This window comes from Linderina pennispora (genome assembly GCF_002104995.1).
Source record: "Linderina pennispora strain ATCC 12442 chromosome Unknown DL89scaffold_8, whole genome shotgun sequence".
Classification (NCBI taxonomy): Eukaryota; Fungi; Kickxellomycota; class Kickxellomycetes; order Kickxellales; family Kickxellaceae; genus Linderina; species Linderina pennispora.
In genome coordinates this window covers 693,170-712,951 of record NW_024468256.1, presented here as the reverse complement: position 1 = coordinate 712,951, position 19,782 = coordinate 693,170, and the positions used below count along the sequence as shown (strand labels likewise).

At 52.8% G+C, this 19,782-nt stretch overlaps 6 protein-coding genes and 1 non-coding gene across 7 annotated transcripts; 6 read left to right on the top strand and 1 right to left on the bottom strand.

The window, feature by feature from the left end:
* Positions 1 to 1,467: 1,467 nt before the first annotated feature.
* Positions 1,468 to 2,100, bottom strand: DL89DRAFT_217442 (S-adenosyl-L-methionine-dependent methyltransferase; the record flags this gene model as incomplete). The annotated part of the gene is made up of 1 exon (XM_040884331.1): positions 1,468 to 2,100. A coding segment is annotated over one exon (633 nt), but the record flags the coding sequence as incomplete, so codon positions are not given.
* Positions 2,101 to 2,196: 96 nt separating this feature from the next.
* On the top strand, positions 2,197 to 2,985 carry DL89DRAFT_268242 (uncharacterized protein). The gene has a single exon (XM_040887847.1). It carries the CDS (start codon positions 2,523 to 2,525, stop codon positions 2,901 to 2,903), a length of 381 nt encoding a protein of 126 aa, XP_040742957.1. The 5' UTR covers positions 2,197 to 2,522; the 3' UTR covers positions 2,904 to 2,985.
* Positions 2,986 to 5,296: 2,311 nt separating this feature from the next.
* On the top strand, positions 5,297 to 8,468 carry DL89DRAFT_173486 (uncharacterized protein). The gene has a single exon (XM_040883822.1). The coding sequence runs from the start codon at positions 5,468 to 5,470 to the stop codon at positions 8,228 to 8,230; it is 2,763 nt and encodes a 920-aa protein (XP_040742956.1). The 5' UTR covers positions 5,297 to 5,467; the 3' UTR covers positions 8,231 to 8,468.
* Positions 8,469 to 8,561: 93 nt separating this feature from the next.
* Positions 8,562 to 11,495, top strand: DL89DRAFT_258273 (MCM-domain-containing protein; the record flags this gene model as incomplete). Its single annotated transcript, XM_040885595.1, has 3 exons — positions 8,562 to 8,564; positions 8,648 to 10,198; positions 10,251 to 11,495. The coding sequence occupies 3 exons, from the start codon at positions 8,562 to 8,564 to the stop codon at positions 11,493 to 11,495; spliced, it is 2,799 nt and encodes a 932-aa protein (XP_040742955.1).
* A 3,826-nt stretch (positions 11,496 to 15,321) lies between these two features.
* On the top strand, positions 15,322 to 15,777 carry DL89DRAFT_215830 (uncharacterized protein; the record flags this gene model as incomplete). The annotated part of the gene is made up of 1 exon (XM_040884296.1): positions 15,322 to 15,777. A coding segment is annotated over one exon (456 nt), but the record flags the coding sequence as incomplete, so codon positions are not given.
* Positions 15,778 to 16,158: 381 nt separating this feature from the next.
* On the top strand, positions 16,159 to 16,374 carry DL89DRAFT_217320 (uncharacterized protein; the record flags this gene model as incomplete). Its single annotated transcript, XM_040884329.1, has 1 exon — positions 16,159 to 16,374. A coding segment is annotated over one exon (216 nt), but the record flags the coding sequence as incomplete, so codon positions are not given.
* Positions 16,375 to 18,856: 2,482 nt separating this feature from the next.
* Positions 18,857 to 18,928, top strand: DL89DRAFT_t99. The gene has a single exon. It is a non-coding gene; the product is annotated as a tRNA-Glu (tRNA).
* Positions 18,929 to 19,782: the final 854 nt, after the last annotated feature.

The window sequence follows — 19,782 nt, the reverse complement described above, 5'->3', positions numbered from 1 at the left end:
CTATTAATTACAGATGGGATTCTAACAACTTGATGAATTTATTATGATTTTTTAAAATGGCATAATTTGATTCTTTTTAAAATTGATGATATATATGATTGCTTGGTATTAGAAAAATAGTTATAAATAGGTATGATAACGACTTGATGACTAGAACATGATGTTTTAAAATGGCAGCATTTGGAGGTTATTCACAATCACTAGGAGGTCATTCACAATCACTAAACTAAGTAAAAAATAATTAGAAATTGTAAAACTTTTTGTTCTTTTGTTTTTTTTTGAACTTCTCCGAAACCCCCTTCGGCATCCTGAAAAATTTCAGTTGATACCATTAATGTGACCCAGCTGGATATCTCAGGCTAGAGGTCATCATTAATTGAAATCAACTGAAATTTTTCAGGATGCCGAAGGGGGTTTCGGAGAAGCGTCTGTTCTTATATTTTTATTTATTAGTTAATCTAGTTGCTAAAATCTTTTTGGCCATCACTAAACATTCTGATTTTTAAAATATTTTTCAACTACTAGTAATTGATTTGTTATTTAATACTTGGTTATTCTGATACAAGATATTAAGTTTCTTTAAACTTTCTTATTTGTGAATGGCCTCCAATATCTACCCCAGGCGGTGTGGGCAACAAGAGTTCGAATGCATGCTGTGACAAAGTTGTCCCCGTTCTTCATGTTGTTCGGAAAAGAACCAAGGCTACCACTGGATAGTATGCCACCGGTCTCTTGGAACAACAAGGACAACCGTGATGTCTATGCCCAAGAAGTCCTCCGCTTGAGCAAGGTCAATTCGACCCGCCATATCGCTCGCGAACGTCAATTTGCCGCCGCACACAGAATGAATGAGGTTTATTCTAAGGCGACAAAAACGGGGAAACCCTATGACGTTGGACATTGGGTCAAGGTGAAGAATATGGCCAAGAAGAAGTTGGACCCTCCATGGCTCGGCCCGTATATGGTGTGGGAACGTGCTCCGTTCAACACATATAAGCTTGTGACGCCACAAGGACGCCGAGTTGCGGAACTGGTGCACCATGATCGTTTGAGCATGTGGACCACAGCGATGCCACCCAAGACCATGGTTACCAGGAAAGGGCTACCCCTTCTTAAAGAGGAGGATGATGTGGTGATCACACCACAGTCACTCAAAGCCAATGCTTATGCGACTCAGCCGATCACAGATGATGAGACTGATTCATCACCCTAGGCGAGGCCACATAGTTAAGGCTATAAAATAGACACCGGATCACTCCAGGAGTGACCCGGGAGGAATCATCTCTTCTTGTTTAATAATATCAACTGTCCCTATCAATTGATTAGTGCCTGGGCGAGTAGACGAAGCTCGTGACCTTTAAATAGGGTCGCGACACACCCACGCCCCTGCTTGTATGCTGGTCAATCACGCCTGCGGGACTTTTGGGTTTAAAAGTCGGCCGGGCGCGGATCGATGCTGCCAAAGGTCGCCAGCTGGCCAAAGTACACCGAGACGGCCTTGAGAAACCCGTTTATCCGGTTCATCTCGATATCGCACGGCAGCGCCGGTGCCAGAGCAGCCAGGTCCTCTGGCCTGCAGTTGCGCGGCAAAAAGCACACCACATTATCCGAGATCAGCCGGGCCCGATCCACCCACTGCTGCCCTGTCTTGACTGGCAGCGCATCCAGATCAAACACCTTCGTGCTCTGGTACTCGGGCCCTCCCCACGGCGGACTCAGAAACACCACGTCGGCCTTCAGCGACGGCGCCAGCTCGTAAAAGTCGCCCAGGATGAACTCGATGCGGTCAGCCACGCCGTACACCGCTGCGTTGTTCTTGGCCATCTGCAGCCTGCCTGGATCAACATCGATGGCAATGACATGCTCGCACCACTCGGCAAACTTTATTGCGTTGCCACCCACGCCACAGAACGCATCAACGACGCAGATACGCCCAAAGTCCTCGTCCTGGCTGCGGCTGTTGTAGAGCTGCGAGATGCGCCGCGCCGTGTGCTCGGCAATTGCCTCTGGCGTCACAGAGTACCAGCCCTCGTTGTCGATCTGGATGCCCTCGTCGAAGCGCGAGAAGTAGTCGAATCGCTGGTTCCAATATTTACGCAGCTTGGGCGCCAGCGGCCCGGCTGCAGATTCTTTTCTGGCAGACTTCTCCTGCGGATGCCCTCGCCGGTCTGCCCTTCCCGTTACAAGCTTCAGGCGCTTATTCGCTGTGCCGTGGCCAGCTGCGCCCTCTGCGCTGCTCCTCTTCTTCCTGGTCATGGTGCTTGGAAAGTCTGGGGAATGGGGGAAAAAGCCGGGTGTGTGTGCAAGAAGCGCAACACCGAGCCTGCTGCTGCTCCTGCGATGTTTCTGGCAAAAGCATGCTTGTACCTCGGGCCACGCGGCTCACAGCTCGGACCAGCTCGATTCCAACCATTTTTCGCTTCGGCTCGCGACACTTACTCTAATCTTGGGCATGCAAACCTACTTGTCGCTGCTTTCTTGCCTCAATTCAACATACTTTCTCACAGTTCTCACTCCACAAAATGAGCGCAATTTCGGGACACTCGGACAAACAGCAGTTCAACACACCGGTCATGATCGGCTGCGGCCTCGCTGGCGCTGCCGCTTGCGGGATTATGCTCAAAGTGCTCTCCAAGGGCAGGGCGTCGGGCGGACCAGCGCTGAAGGGCGTGACCTCGGTGCCCAAGCAGTTTGTCAAGGGCGGGTTTGACCCCAAGATGAGCAAGCGCGAGGCGGCGCTGATCCTGGGCCTGAAGGAGTCGTCGCTGACCAAAGACAAGGTCAAGCGGGCCCACCGCACCATCATGCTGCTCAACCACCCGGATCGCGGCGGCTCGCCATACATGGCCACCAAGATTAACGAAGCCAAGGAGTTTTTGGAGACCAAGGCCCGTCTGCGGTGAAGCAATATAGATTCTGACCGCTGATTTGATTCAATGCAAGCTTTTACATATTAGCCTGTGGAGAAATATATGCACGACTGTAGTGCGCCAGCATGTGATGTGGTGGTTCGGAGGAACGAAGGGGGATGGTAGGACATGCAGGATTCCCGCGTGGTACACCTGGCCAACAACACAGTCTGCTCCTCAGCTAGAGCAAATAACCCGCTGCTTACATTAACAGGCAAGGCCTCGCGCTCGATGGCCTGTTGAAGAATGGATGGCTGCTTGAAGCGGATGTATAGCTGCAGCCAAGCTGTAAGGTGGGAAACATGCTGCAATGTGCCTCCACATGCTCTTGCCCAAAACAGCAAGGTGGAATGCAAGCGACGGCTGCATTCAGCATTGCTACACCCCTTCCTCTTCCTTTTCTCTCTCGCTTTTGACGAGAGATGCGGGCAGGTATAAAGAAAGAGCAAAAGATAAAAACGAGTGCCTGGAAGTGTAGGCTGGCCCGTAGTTTTTATGAAACGGGAACAGATTGTCCTGCTCTGCGAGCCCGGTCAATTAAACAGTACAAGAAGCCAGCGCTTTTGCAGATGGGCGACGATCCACACGCGTCAGCACAGCCAACCCGGTCCCTCATTTTCCAATGTGATAACCTCAGCTGCACATAGCTTTGCATATTGCCTGCAAACCAGGGCTGAGTGGAGAACGGAAAAGATGGTTGTTGACAATCAAGCACCCGAGCAGGCTGGTCGGGGGATCGGCAGGCAGGCCTGGCGGTAGCAGCGACAAGACGTCCAATATTTTCATCCATTTTTCTAGGCAAATCCAATGCCAGCAAGCATTAGGCGAAGGACACAAGGCAAAACGCAGCGTTCAATTCCATCCGAGAAACTACAAGATGAGCCTGCTTTCTTTTCCCGTTTCTGCTGCCCTGGGCATATTTCGTTCTTTTCTTTGCACGCTAGTTTATTATCGTCTATATTTATTCATTGCCATTCTATTCATATCTTTCAGGTGTCGTTCTCCTCTTGGCAGCTGCCTTACCCGCCGAAAAAAGACGTAAAAGAGCGATACCACCTGGATATTGCTCGTCTGCTCTCTGAACGCGACCACACACAACAGTGATCTGTCCTCCTGAACCTTAGTATTGTGTAAGTATATCCACTGCGTTCTCTCACCCCTTCCCACACCAGCATGCGTACCAGCTTGCTGGCGTGGTTTCACGGCAGCGCAAGGCAGGGATGTGCTGCTCGTGAGCCAGCATCGCACTTGTGCCCCTGGCCAAAGCAAACATGGGCCCCTCCACAGATGGCGCAAACACCATTGCTGGGCCCATCTCCGCTACGACCTTGTTTTTGTTTACTGCTGGCCCTGACAAAACGACCAGCTGTGAGGCAGGGTGTGGAGAGAGGCTTGCCTGTAATCGTGGATTACGTGCAGTTCTCCAACGGCGCTCTTGGCAGCTATTCGGAATTCACGCCCCATTCGTCTGCCGCCCGCCTCAGCCAGATGCAAGCGCATTAAAGGCTGCTGCTGCCTGGCGCCCTGCCACGCGGCAGTCTCTTTCCCTTTCTCTCTCCTCCTCCTTGCCATTACCTCATCGCTGCCTCATCTCCCATTCCCCTGCCGCATATACCGAGGCTTTGCTTTCCAAGCTGGACTGCATCTGCTTCGCTTGTGCTGTGCTTTGTGTGTGTTTGTTTTTGAGCTATTTTTATTTTGGTGGCCTCTCTGAAGCGCTCAGATCCTGGATATGATTGCTTTTTCTAGGATGTGGTGGTGGGGACTGGCGGGACCGCTTCCTAATTTGTTTTGCGAAAAAAGGTTCAATTTATTTGTTTTTGGCCGAGAACGGGGTTTCTGCTTCTCGACCGTCGACTATCGATGGGCAATGGGCAATGGGCGATTGCTATTGACACTGATGTTGCTGGTGACTCGGGCCATTCTACGCTTGCTCTTTTTCTTGGATCCCGCTCAGCCTACAGGGTTATCTCTGGCTGGACCGCGAGGCGGACCACATGTCTGAGCCGCTGTATGCTGACGGTCTAGTCGCATTATTTCCCACAGCAAGCTGCAGCGCCACCTTTGCCGGCTGTTGTTCTTGCCACCCCGCTACCACTACCACTATCCCACCAGAAGAAAGAAACGCATTATACCAATTTTTACGTCTTTTATTCAACCGCAGAGCACCTCTTGTCGTTTTCTGTCCCAGTCTGACCACGCGGTGTACGGATTGACGACCTTCGCTTTCCTTTCTCCCCAATCTTTTGTCCTTTGGGACTATTTTGTCTCTCCTTGCCTCTCGTTTGCGAGCTTTTGCCCTTCCCCAGTCTTGCCCAGCTGATTTTTCTTTCTGCCTGGCACAAGACCGAACAAAAAAGGAACCACGAAATAATAATAGGAAACCGGGTCTACTGCGTTCCTCTTTGCCTGCTTTCAGTCTTTTCGTCCCTCCAAACCTCATTTCTATGGCATTCGCTTCCACATTCCCCTCACTCATACAGCCTTCTCTTATTTGCATCGTCTCATAGATTTATTTTTCCATCGCATATACCTTATTTCACCACACATACACGACGATGTCGCACATAATGGGCCGCGGACCGCGCGACAGCACAGTGATTCCGACGATGAAGTGCGCGCAGTGCAACCAGGACGTGCACATCCGGATGATCGGACAGCACCAGTGCCCACAGCAGCCCGTAGTGCCCTCGCTACCAGCAGCATATGCCAGCCGGGGGCTGAGCACGATTTTTGACGGGCCCGGCATCAACCCACGCGACCACTTGGAGCATTTGGACGAGATGCCCGCGCAGCGCACACCGGCGATGTCGGCGCAGGCGCGCAAGGATGTCGAAAGCAAGGCGTTTCCAGCAGCATACAAGCCGGCGTTGAACTTCCTCGCCGAGGCTCCGGATGCGCCTGACGATTTTGATTTTGCAAGCATACTGCCTGGCTCGACGAGTGCGGCACACAACAACTCGGGGTTCTTTGACCACGACCCGCACTCGCAGATGAACGGCAGTACGGCGTCGATTGATGCGTATATGGCAGGACTGCGCGGTAGCAGCGATCCTGTGGTCACGGCGGGCAATTATTCAGCAGACGCACAACGTGAAGGCGGTAGCATGGGCGTGTACGACAGTAGCGAAGGGATGATGGGCAGACAGTCGCCGATGCCGATGCCGATGTTGCAGCAGAAACAACAGAAGCAGCAACAGCAACAGCACCATCATCATCAGGACATTGACAGACGGTCACCAGCCCCTGCCCAGCAAGGGGTGTTTGGCGGAGATGGGATTAGTCCTGGACTAAAGGCAGCAAAGTCACTCAACATACCGAAAACCAGCAGGCCAGACATCTCAGGTAGTGTTGCTGAAAAGGTTGCGTCGCTGCAGCGGTCCCAGTCAGAGGTGCAGTCTCCGCGCAGCCGCCCCGCTAACTTTGGTGTTGAGATGTCGCGGAGCAATTCAACACGGCTCGAGGAGGCACGCGAGCAGCTGCTGAGCTCACTCCCCCCGTCAAACTCCCGGCCAGGCTTCAAGAGCCCAAACGAGACACCTGTGCCGTTGACAAAGAGCCCCGTGAACAAAACACCAGCAGACTCAATCCCGTGGCAAAACAAGGCTGGTGGTGCAAGCCTCCCGTCTACAGTGCACAATAAGAGCAGTGGCTCGAAAGGTACCGGTATCCTGCCCACAGTTACGAAGGCGTCGCGGTCACAGACAGACAACAGCACCACAAACAAGCGCATTGACGTGGGCATTGTGCCAAAGACAAAACCCCCAACACTGCCTGTGACAGCATCGCCGCCGTCGTCAATGAAGAAGAAGGGCGGTGCCAACTACAAACTCCCAACTCCTACTGCCGACAGCCAGATCCGCATTTCGCGTAAAGGGTCGGTCCAGACCGATGGCGGACCATCGGCTCTCTCTGCTCCTGCTCCCTCTTCAACTTATTCGCCTGGATCACCAAACGCTATGCCGCAGGATTCGTCTATGCAGAGCTCGTTCGACATTCTGTCGTCGCTTCTGAACGAGGTTCCAACCAGCCCAACCCACCACCATGCACCGAGCGCCAGAGTGCACCAGCCCCAGCCGCTCAAACCCGCGCCCATCCCTTTGCCACGCAACAAACAGCCCGGCGGCACAGCTAGTCGAGGTATTCCACTGTCAGCTGTTGGCAAAAAGTCGAACAGTCCGCTGGCTGCGCTTGACACGCACGGGGCGATAGCTAGCGGGAAGCTGACTGGCGGGCCGAAGAGCGCGTCTGGGGGCAACTCGGCCGGGTCACTATCGGCCAAGAGCGGCGGCCGCACCAACAAGCTCGACCTGCTGCTCGATGACCTGATGGATGAAATGCAGGCTCTGAATGTGGAGATGCGGACGGAGTCGGACCGCGACAGCATGGCAAGCAGTACGGCTAGCTTCCGGAACTCACCGGCGTCGCCCACACACGACAGCGTGCTGGCACAGAATACGCGCAAGACGCGGCTCAATAGCACGGTTAGCACCAGTAGCAGCAGCAGCACGCTGTCCACAGGCGCCGCGTGCTTCGCATGCCGCGGTAGGATTGGCAACAGCAGCCCAGTTTGCGTGGGCAATCACGTATTCCACCGCATGTGCTTCCGATGCACCGAGTGCGACAGGCTGCTGGATGCAAACAACCCCAGCCTGTTCCAAGTCCCCGGTGATGGCGACTCCGTCAGCTATCTGTGTGAGCGCCACCAGCCACGTCATACCCATAGCCACAGCCACAGCCGGCAAAACCATCAACAGCAAAATCAGCCGGACCTGTCAAAGTACCAGCCAGTTGTTCCCAAGCCTGCTCCTAACAACAGCAGCAGCAGCAACAACACACAGCATAGCCATCCACATCACCATCACCAACATCAGGCACAACCTCAGGCCGCTCACCAGCATGACACAGCCAAAAGCAGCCCTGTGTGCAAGTCGTGCTTGCAGCCCTGCGGATCAACCAAGGACTCGGTCCATGCACTAGATGCGTGGTGGCACCGGCGGTGCTTCACCTGCCAAGAGTGCCGGAAACCGTTCCCCGACAAGTCATTCTATGTGTTTGAGCAGATGCCGTACTGCCGCTTCGACTACCACCGGCTCAACGGGTCGCTGTGTGCGGCCTGCCACGACCCGATCGAGGGCCCGTGTGCACAGGTCTATGAGGGCCGGTTCCACCCGCACTGCTTTGCGTGCGACGTGTGCAAGGACCCGCTGCGTGACGTCTATTATAACCTGAATGGACGGTTCCTGTGCGAGCACCACATCCAGCAGCAGCAGTCTTTCAAGATGGCCAACAAGCGCAAGACTGTGTTTGGCCGGGTGTGAGCCCACGATCGCTTTCCTCGCCCGCATCTCCACGCACCCATACCACCTCACCTACTTTTTATTTCGCTTCACCTTATTCCCCTCTATCCCATGTCGACAAATGTAAACACTCTTCCTCTTTCACGTTGCCATGGTGTCTGCACTGCTGCGCCGCAGAAGAACGCGACGTGCTAGATTTAATCGCCAATCCTGGCGATGTGATCACTTGTAGGCTTTGTTGACAATAAAATCTGCACCGAGCTTTTCTGGCCAGCAGCCGTCTTTTCGTGCTTGGCCCAACTTTAACATTCTTCATTTAGCGCATTTACCCTCTCCTTAAACCACAAACAAAATGGTAAGCCAGCATGCAGATGCCTGCCGCAGATTCAGCACCAGCTCCCCCGGCTTCTACTAACAACATCAGTCGCCTGCACGTAGTCTAACGACCAGAACCGTAAGCGCCCGGCAGACCCGGTCTCGGACGACGAGGACCGCGAGGCGTACCCGCAGACGCCCGGTGGAGGCTTGTTATTTGGTTCCAGCTCGCCGGTGCATATGGCTGAAGACCCAGCACTGCCACCGTCCAGCCCACCACCATTCTCGCCATTCCCCGGATTCACACAAGAGGATGATAACGAAGACGAGCTCGAGCGGGACCTACCTGACCGGCTCGGCGACGTTGATCTGGACGAGGAGATCCACGACGAGGGCGAAATGCTAGCACTGGAGCAAGAAGACGAGGAGGGAGAAGATCTATTCGGCCCAAGCATGGAGCGCGACTACCGCTACAACGCTGAGCTTGACAAGTATGACGAGGAGCTTTTGGACGAAACCGAGTTTGCGGCTATGGACCCGGCGGCCAGGGCACGCGTCGAGGCACGGCTGAGGCGGCGTGACTTTGAGGAGGGGGTTGGCCAGCCCAAGTCGCGTATCCCGCTTGCATTCATGCAGGACTTTGAGGACGAGGAGGACGCCCGGCGGTTTGGGCGTACGCGGCGCCGCGGAGCAGGCGCACTCGAGAGCAAGCATGCCCACCTGCTTGATATGGCCATGGAGGTGCGCGACGAGGAGCGCGCGCTGACGCTCGATGACTTGAAGGACATGAAGGGACGCACAGTGGCTGCGTGGGTCAGCGAGTCGGGCCCGCGCCAGACGATTGCCCGCGAATTCCGCCACTTCTTGCTGTCGTATGTTGATGACAAGGGTGCTTCGGTGTATGGTGAGCGTATCCGACAGCTGGGCGCTGCCAACGCCGAGAGCCTCGAGGTCACGTACTCGCACCTGGCCCAGTCGCGGCCGCTGATCGCCTACTTTTTGGCCAATGCTCCGCGCGAAATCCTGGCCATCATGGACGATGTGGCCATGGATGCTGTCCGGACCATGTTCCCGGACTACGCACGAATCCGGTCTGAGATCCACGTGCGCATTGCTGAGCTGCCAACAACGTGCTCGCTGCGCGACCTACGCCAGTCGCAGCTCAACTGCCTGGTGCGCATCAGCGGCGTGGTGAGCCGCCGCACTGGTGTGTTCCCCCAGCTGAAGTATGTGAAGTTCAACTGTGGCAAGTGCGGTGCTGTGCTAGGCCCGTTCTACCAGGACGCAACTACCGAGATCAAGATCAACATGTGCGCCACGTGCCAGTCCCGCGGTCCGTTCACGCTCAATTCGGAGCAGACAGTCTACCGTAACTACCAGCGCCTGACCCTACAAGAGACTCCGGGTTCGGTCCCACCTGGTCGTCTGCCGCGCCACCGCGAGGTCATCTTACTCTGGGACCTCATCGATTGTGCCAAGCCTGGAGAGGAGATTGAGGTCACTGGCGTCTACTCCCACACGTTCGATGCCTCGCTCAACACGCGCCAAGGATTCCCGGTATTCAGCACCATCATCGAGGCTAACCACGTGTCGAAGCGCGCCGACGAGTTTGCTGCCGTGCGTCTGACAGAGGAAGACAAGCGTGCAATCCGCAGCCTGGCCCGCGATGAAAATGTCGGCAAGCGGATTATCAAATCCATTGCCCCCCTCTATCTACGGCCACGAGCACATCAAGACTGCACTGGCCCTGTCGCTGTTTGGTGGTGTGCCCAAAGACATTGGCGGCAAGCTTCGCACCCGTGGCGACATCAACGTTCTCCTGCTTGGCGACCCAGGTACTGCCAAGTCACAGTTCCTGAAGTACATCGAGGGCACAGCTCACCGTGCGGTCTTTACCACTGGCCAAGGTGCCAGTGCCGTTGGTCTCACTGCCAGCGTACGCAAGGATCCTGTCACACGCGAGTGGACGCTTGAAGGCGGTGCGCTGGTGCTAGCCGACCGTGGTGTGTGCCTGATTGATGAGTTTGACAAGATGAATGACGCCGACCGTACCTCGATCCACGAGGCCATGGAGCAGCAGAGCATCTCTATCTCCAAGGCTGGTATTGTCACTACCCTGCAGGCACGCTGCTCGGTGCTGGCTGCAGCTAACCCAATTGGCGGTCGCTACCGTCCTGCGCTGCCGTTCTCACAGAATGTTGAGCTGACTGAGCCGATTATCTCGCGTTTTGATGTCCTCTGCGTCGTCCGTGATGAGGTCGACCCTGTCAAGGATGAGATGCTTGGTCGCTTTGTCGTGCAGAGCCACACGCGTTCTCACCCGCTTAACCAGACTGCCACCGAGGACCAAGTCATGGCCGATGAGGCGAATCTGGCTCAGGACGTGATCCCTCAGGATCTGCTGCGCAAGTACATTATGTACGCACGTGAGAATATCGAGCCACGCATGTCGGACCGGTACTCTGACAAGATCGCGCACCTGTACGCCGAGCTGCGGCGTGAGTCGTTGGCTACCGGAAGCGTGCCCATCACCGTGCGTCACATCGAGGCCATGGTGCGTCTTGCTGAGGCACATGCGCGCATGCATCTGCGTGACTATGTACGCGCCGACGATATCGAGGTCGCCATCCGCGTGGCTCTCGAAGGCTTTATCACAGCACAGAAATTGTCGGTGATGCGCTCGCTGCGGCGCAAGTTCAGCAAGTACCTCTATACCCGTCGCGACCACTTTGAGCTGCTGTACTATCTGCTGGGCAAGCTGGTGCAGGAGCGCCTGACCTTCTATACACTCAAGTATAACGGCGTCTTGCCTGAGACTGTCGAGCTGTCAAAGGCCGAGTTTGAGTCTCAGGCCAGCGCTTTTGGTGTCACTGACTGTTCGTCGTTCTACCAGTCCCCACTGTTTTCCCAGCAGATGTTTGCTGTTGACAACACCAAGGGTGTCATTACCAAGACTCTGGCATCAGCCTAGTTAGCCATTTTCCTGAAATCGTCTGAATACTAGTCAACTGTTGTCCTATTTTTGAGCTGTATCATTTCTCGGGAATCAGTAAGAGAGGCAGGGCCAGGTCTTGCTGCGCTTGCTGCTTCTTCTAGGCATCAGCTCTGGCTGCCTCTGTTGGAAGTAGCTTGTCAGATCTCTCCGATAGGTATAGGATATCCTCAAATGCCAATGCGCGAGAGTCATCATCGCGATGTCACACAGTGCCTCACCATTTGCCTTGGTCAGCGGGTGTTTGGATCTCAAGATCCGATTACTGTGAGCTACATGGCTTTTCATCCCGTTGTTTCCTCTTTCCTTTTATTCTCATTTCCTTTTTGGCTGTGCCACCCGAAGGAGGGTATAAAGCCTTTGCACTCGCCTTTCTCTCTTCTTTTCTCTTCAGCCTTTACATATCAATATAATCTTTGACTCTGGCACCTTCTGTTGGTATCACGCTCACACTACTAGCGCGTTTCTGGACTGAGGTATCACCGCTTTACGACTCATTCGGAATCCGCGCTGCACGAAAAATACACACATTCACATATCAGGTATTTTTCGTTATTTACCTTGTGCCTTTACCTTTCTCGCCCCACACCACCCACCGTGCACTCTAGACTTACAGCACGCATATAACCGCTGACAAGGTGGGCAGCCTTGAACGAGGATATGGTAGGAGAAAAATAGTATTTACATTTCTGAACAGGAAGTGTACATATATGATATAGCAGTTTGCAGTACTGCTTGAGATAGCGAAACCATGAAACAGACATGAATGCAGATCACCAACCACAGGTTCTAAATGGTATATACGTGTAGATATGAAGACATTGCGTAAATAAGTATAGATAAGAGCGTCTGTAGGGGCATTCCCAGCCTTCACAGCACCGAAAATGACGATAAAGAGTAGAGTAGTGATATGGAAGGATCACTCGTATGTTTATGGATATTTTAACTTCGCAGTAATCAACTGTCGTGCGTCTACGACGTCTGGGCTTGAAGCTCCGAGTCGAGCCCCCGAATTGCCCGATGATCTGATGCCCGAGTGATCGACAACGACTGGTTGCTACTGCGCCACCCGATACGCCATATATGGGTGGTATGTATGTCGCGACCTTCCATGGTTGTGCATAAGTGCCCGACGCTGACAAATGTAGTCGACGTCGCCGTGTTGAGCGGGGTAATATCCTACTATAAAAGGTATGGATTGTAGACAGACAGAGAAAACATCATCGACGACAGACAGAGAACGACCGACGACCGCTGAACAGACTTTCCATATTTGTGACCTCAATTTATTATATTTCCAAACACTATTATGACGATGCCTACTTCTCCGAGTACGCCGAGAGGGGCAGGTACAGCAAGCCCGAATGCCCCCCAACCCTCTGTGGGAGCAGTCACCTCCGACCAGGAGGAAATGCTGCTCGCTGCAGACACGACAAATGGAGCCCGACGGGGGGGGATTCCCAGCTATGCATCACTGCCCAACTGGCATGCTGAAAAGTTCACCCGTCAGAATGGTGCCTACCTTCTGAGTGAGTACAGCACTCTATTGCGAGATGGGGCTATTGCAGAGCCACTCCTGTGTAGTCGTGTGATTGCTGCAATGCCTGAGCCTGATCGTAAGATCCTCTACATTGAGTTCAAGGGCCAGGAGATCAAGTGGGATTTGCTCCAGAGGAGCATCCGCAAGCTACTTAGCCTAGGGAGAGATGACAGTGATTATCTGCTGAAGTGTGTTGAGGAGCAGTTCAGTCAGCCCTTTGACCGTCTTGCGCCCTCAGCTGAGATCTATCGTATGCGCACTCTGTTGAGCCGTATCGATGGGCTGACAGATGGGATGAAGCGCCGCTATCTCTTCAAGAGACTTCCTATGAGATGGCGTGAGCAGGTGTTGCATATCTACAATGCCAACAAGACCTTTGTGGACTTCGCAGATGCACTGGACAAGTATGCCGATGAATACAAGTCGACGGAATATGAGGTCGGTGACCTTATAACATCTGTGAATGGTGACGACGCAGTACCAGGGTTGCCTTCTGATGCTTTTGTCAATACCACTCTTGACAAAAGATCAGTGGAGGCAACAGCGAGCAGCGATAGTGCCAAGACTGAGGTTATGGATGTACTGTCCAAGGAGTTCGAGAAATTGGCGCTACTATTGACCACAGGGAATGCGGCACCGAAGACTACGGTTTCTCCAGCTATGAATCGTAGTCCCTATTGTGTGTTCTGTGCTAGCGAAGCACACAACAAGGGGCAGTGTCAAGAGCTGACCACTGCCTTACGTGCTAACCAAGTAGTGCTTAAGGATCGTCTTGTCTGCTGGCCAGATGGCCTAGAGATAGATCCCAACTACCGTAATGGCGGAATGATTGCACTAGTGAAGCAGCGCTATGAGGCCTCTCAGGCAACTGCTAGACTGATTCGCAACCAGAGCAGATTAGTGGATCAGGAGGATGATGACGATGAGGGAAAAGTTGTATGGGCTGCTCGCCGTGGGCGGCCCAGCACGAATACCCATGGGATACCAGAAGTTACTAGTACTGGAGGACGACGCACTCAGCCATATGCTAGACCACCCACGACTCGTGCAGCAGCAGCAAGCAATGGCAGTACTGAGGAGGCAGCTACTACAGCTGCCACTAGTGCTCCTGAGGTGACTACGGCTATTGATGTGACCAGCGGCTTAGGAGCAAACAGAAGGGATTCTGTTGACAGCGAGGAACGCGTTTCAGGAACCAGCAACAATGGGCTGCAGGGTAGAGAGCAGGTGATGGGTGACAATGATGGCAATGTATCTACTGATACTATTAGGCCTATCCCGATTGTTGCGAATCGTCCTGAGATGCGAGAAGTCTATACAAGGACTGAGCCCCAGAGCAGACCACCGGCGCAGTTCTACCTTGCTTCTGACTTCGAGATGGATGCGAAGAAGGATGATGTGAGGAAGTTGCTTGCAGGTACTAAAGTAGAGATTCCGCTAGGTACCCTGCTTGGCATCAGCTCTGAGGCACGTGACGTTATGCAGAAGGCGATAGTACGGAAGCGTCGAGATGTTCCCACAGCAGCAACAGAGGTAACAGCGAATGGTCAGAGTGCAAGGAATGCAACAGAGACAGCGACAGCGGCAGCAACTGGCAATAGTGGACATATTTCTGTGCATACAAACAGCGCAGCTGCAGCAACGGGGACTCTGAGCCAAGTCAATCGGGCTATAGAGTACACAAGGGTGGCGGAGCCAAAAACTAGGCAGATGACAGAGCGCGAACGTGACCAGTATGCAAGGCAGTTAGAGCTTATTGCCATCAATGGGGTTTCTTCACTGCGATCAGCTGTTGTGTGGGGAAATGTGGGCAACCAACGAGTCGAGATCATCGCAGATCCTGGGTCTGAAGTCAATGTGATCGATGTCAACTGGGCCAAGGCTGTGGGTCTGCCGCTGACCACTGTGGGCATTGTGCACACAATGTTTGATGTGAACAGCGGAAAGAAGCATACCAGTTTGGAGGCACAGGATGTTCCAATTCGTATTGGTAATACTCTGGTGAGAACCACACTACATGCATATCCTGACATGGGTTTCAAGGTTTTATTAGGACTTCCATATCTACATGTCGCCGATTTCAAGGTCGATTGCTTGGATGGAGTACGCCATTATTTCGTAGCTGATGGGACTGCAGTCGCTGCCTTTCCGATTCTAGACCAGGACGTTGTTGGACCGCTTAGTCATCAGTCATTTCAACTTGGGGAAGATGAGGAAGTAGTTGCTCATGCAGAGCTAGTACAGCGCGTTTTTCGAGTATGTGCTGGGGCCAAGTACAAACCTGTTGCGCAGAAGGTTCGACCAGTCGACGCCGAGTTACCTGAGGAGATGCAACTAAGTCGCTCACATATGCCCAAAGCGAAGAGCCCTGGGACCGTGCTGGATAGCAAGAAATTGGATCAGATGCATATAGGTGATGGAGCACTAACGCAGGCTGAGGTCCATATGTTTCGGACAATGTTACCAGATGTGCAAGCAGCGTTTGCATTCAACAATAGCGAGATGGGATTATTGGTCGATGACGTTGAGCCACCTGTGCGGATTCCTACTGTGGAGCATAAGCCATGGCAGTACAGGGCATACCCAGTCGCCAAAGGGCTATACGAGCGAGTTGTCGAACTTCTCCAGACAAAGCTAGATGCGGGAGTACTAGAGCCAGCCATAGGTGCATATGCAAACCGATGGTTTGTCATTGCCAAGAAGGACAAGTCTAAGCTGCGGTTTATTCAGGATTTACAGCCGCTGAATCAAGTAACTATCCGAAATGCTGGGAAACTGCCGATTGGAGACGAGATTGCCGAGGATGTATGTGGACGCGCCCTATTGACGACATTCGACTTGTACAGCGGATATGACCAAATTCCAGTCGATCTGCGGGATCGTGACAAGATGGCTCTTGAGACCCCTCTGGGCCTACTACGGATGACGCGGCTCCCCATGGGGTGGTGCAATTCTGTGGGTCACTTCCAGCGTATTATGACCACGATACTGAGAGAGCATATTCCTCACCTGGTGCGGATCTTTATCGATGACGGCATTATCCTGGGACCACGAGGCACGCTGCCGATAGCTGAGCAAAGGGAAGTGCGTGATGCTGTATGACAACATGCTGACGATGTGTGCCGTGTGTTTCGTAAGCTCGCTGAAGCCGGTCTGACAGTAAGCGGAGCAAAGACATTCATTGGTATGCAGCAGGTTGAGGTTCTGGGATATCTGTGCACACCAGAGGGTCGATTACCCACTGGTGACCATGTTGCTGCAATACGTGACTGGTTGCCACCCAAGGATGTCCAAGGCGTCCGCCGATTCATTGCTACTTGTGCTTTCTACCATGCATGGGTCTCCGATTTTGCTCTTCTTGCTGAGCCGCTATACCTGTTAACACGGAAGTCGCAACCATTTATATGGGGTCAGGAGCAGCAAACAGCTTTCGACACGCTGAGACAGGTCCTAATGACATCGCCGATTTTGAGACCAGCTGAGTATGATGACGCCGACAGACCTCTGATTCTGACAGTGGATGCAAGTCCGATAGGTGTTGGTGCAGTGCTAGGGCAGGTGGACAAGAATGGAGAACGTTACGTTATCCGGTATGAGAGTTACACATTCAAGGGACCACAGACAAGATATGCGCAGGTCAAGCGGGAACTTTATGGGTTGATGATGATGGTAAAAAGGTTGCGGCGATATCTCTATGGGACCCGGTTCGTCCTTGAGACTGATGCCAAGCCAGTACTTGGTATGCTTGCCAAGCCAGATCTCCCTTCAGATGTCGCTACTCGGTGGATCGCTTACCTACTCATGTTCGACTTCGATGTGCGCCATATACCTGGGGACAAGAATGTAGTAGCTGATGGATTAAGCCGTGCCGAATATGTGGGAACTGATGATGGGAGTGCAGTGCATGCTGTTTCAGTTGGAGTTGCCTGTTCTACTTTTGCCTATTTAGGATTAGACCAAGTGTATCAGGCTAGCCACTTGGACGCAGTCGCCAGTGACCATTGGCGCCTGCTAGTCGAGTTCTTATCTACAGGAGACTTACCAGAGGATGCGCGAGGACGGCGTCGAATTCGTGAGCAAGCTAAACGCTACTTTTTTCATCAAGGGTTGTTGTTCCGACGACGCAAGACCAATATGCCAGCCAGGGTTGTGCTGGATTCTGCCGAACAGCGTCGAATTCTAGCAGCAGTGCATCAGGGAAATCCAGCAGGGCATCGAGGGATTCGGGCTTTACAACGAGTGCTACAGGAGCGATTCGACTGGCCCAGCATGCTGAAAGATGCTGCCAACTGGGTAAAAACCTGCCCGGTCTGTCAGCTGTTTGACAAGCGGGAGAGTGCTGTACCATTGAATCCAAACTTGGGATCATCACTGTTCTCTAGGGTGGGTGTCGATCTGGTGATGTGGCCACAGAGTTCTGATGGTTACCAGTATGTGGCTGTGGCGCGTGACGATTTTACTGGATGGGTCGAGGCAAAAGCGCTGAAGACCAAGGAGACTGCAGAGGTATACCAGTTTCTGTACGAGTCGGTGATTTGCAGATTCGGCGTACCTGCACAGATAGTGGCCGATCGAGGAGAGTTGTGGCATAGCGTCGTGCGACTAGCTTTGGAGAAGGATGGTGTGCATATGTCATATACTACGGCATATCATCCCGCGACGAATGGTATGGTGGAGCGAGGGCACTCGGTATTGACAGGAGCGATGGCCAAGAATCTTCTGATGCCACAAGATTGGGCGAATTGGCCACGGTACTTGCCTTCTGTTCTATGGGCTGACAGGATCACTGCCAAACGCACGACCGGTTATGCGCCATATGAACTGCTATATGGGCAGACTTGTGCTTTACCTGTGGATGTTGCGCATGATACTTGGGTTGTCTTCGATTGGGATGCAGTGACGACGACCGAGGAGCTGCTTGCCTATCGATCTCGACAATTAATGTTGAGCACTTGCATGCGTGAAGTTGCTGGCATTGCACTTGATGACTCCCGACTACAAGCCAAGACGTACTACGATCGAACGAAGATGCTGCGAAAGACCTCATATGATGTGGGAAGCTTGGTATTGTTGAAGGCCAACGAATGGATGACGACGAAGGAGAGGAAGTTCTTGCCACGCTGGCAGGGACCTTACCGTGTGTTGGCGCAACCGAACCCGAATGTGTACCTCCTGTCAGAGTTGGATGGAACGCCATTCAAGAGTGTAGTAAGCGGGAACCGACTGCGGACCTTTTTCAAGCGAATTTCCTCGCAGAGACCGGAGTTCTCAGCTGGCCCTGGTGGATGTCGTGCGTCTACGACGTCTGGGCTTGAAGCTCCGAGTCGAGCCCCCGAATTGCCCGATGATCTGATGCCCGAGTGATCGACAACGACTGGTTGCTACTGCGCCACCCGATACGCCATATATGGGTGGTATGTATGTCGCGACCTTCCATGGTTGTGCATAAGTGCCCGACGCTGACAAATGTAGTCGACGTCGCCGTGTTGAGCGGGGTAATATCCTACTATAAAAGGTATGGATTGTAGACAGACAGAGAAAACATCATCGACGACAGACAGAGAACGACCGACGACCGCTGAACAGACTTTCCATATTTGTGACCTCAATTTATTATATTTCCAAACACTATTATGACGATGCCTACTTCTCCGAGTACGCCGAGAGGGGCAGGTACAGCAAGCCCGAATGCCCCCCAACCCTCTGTGGGAGCAGTCACCTCCGACCAGGAGGAAATGCTGCTCGCTGCAGACACGACACAACGGCTTGAGGGATGATTCTCTCGAAGAAGCGCCTCAAATCCGCAATGGTCCAGTGGCTAGGATCCGACGCTCTCACCGTCGTGGCCGGGGTTCGATTCCCCGTTGCGGAACTTTTGCTTTTGCCATCCTCACCCAATCCGCCGGCAGTCCACACTTGCCTTTCTTTTTGCTGAACCCATGCCACTGTTTGCTCAGTGACCCTGTCTGTATGCTACTCTGAATGGTTGTGCTAGCTCTTATACTTGGCATTATCACCACATCGGCTAACATGAGGTTTACTGATTCTTTTTGTTACCCTTGATGTGTTCAATTAATCAAAGCGAACCCAAAATGACCAGTGGCCTATAGTCGCAGCGTCTAGAGTGTGTTTATTCAAAGATGGGAGCCATTTTGGTGCAGTAAATGTCCTGAATCCAATATCGCTGGCATACTCAACAATGATGCAGTGGGCTGTACCACAACTAGTAGGATTCCTGCCGCTAGGAGCGGGCAAGAACTATTTATCTATACCCGTTGCGAGTGAAGAATCCTTAGCTATGCCACCCACCCTTGGCTGGCACCGACACTCAATAAATCAACCGCCTGGAGAGCAATCTAGGAGCCCCTGTTGCTGGATACAGAGCTGTGGGGATGCTGGCTGCTTAGAATATGAAAGTCTTAGATGAAATATCGACTAGGATGGTAAACACTAGAACCCAGAAATACAGCATAGGATATACTTCAGTGATATATAGTAGTACCTAGGATCTGCATTTACTATATAGGCTTTGTACTTGAAAGGAATACCATGTTTGAAATACATAGCACAATCGTAAGAGTCCACCAATCCAGTCCATTCTTAACTGGATAGTCTAGGTTCCTAATTCACTCAATAACAACGTAGTGTATGCAAATGGATTGGAACAAGATCTGCAGTCAGCCATTGAGAACACATTGTACTATGTTTCATCCTAATTCCTAGATC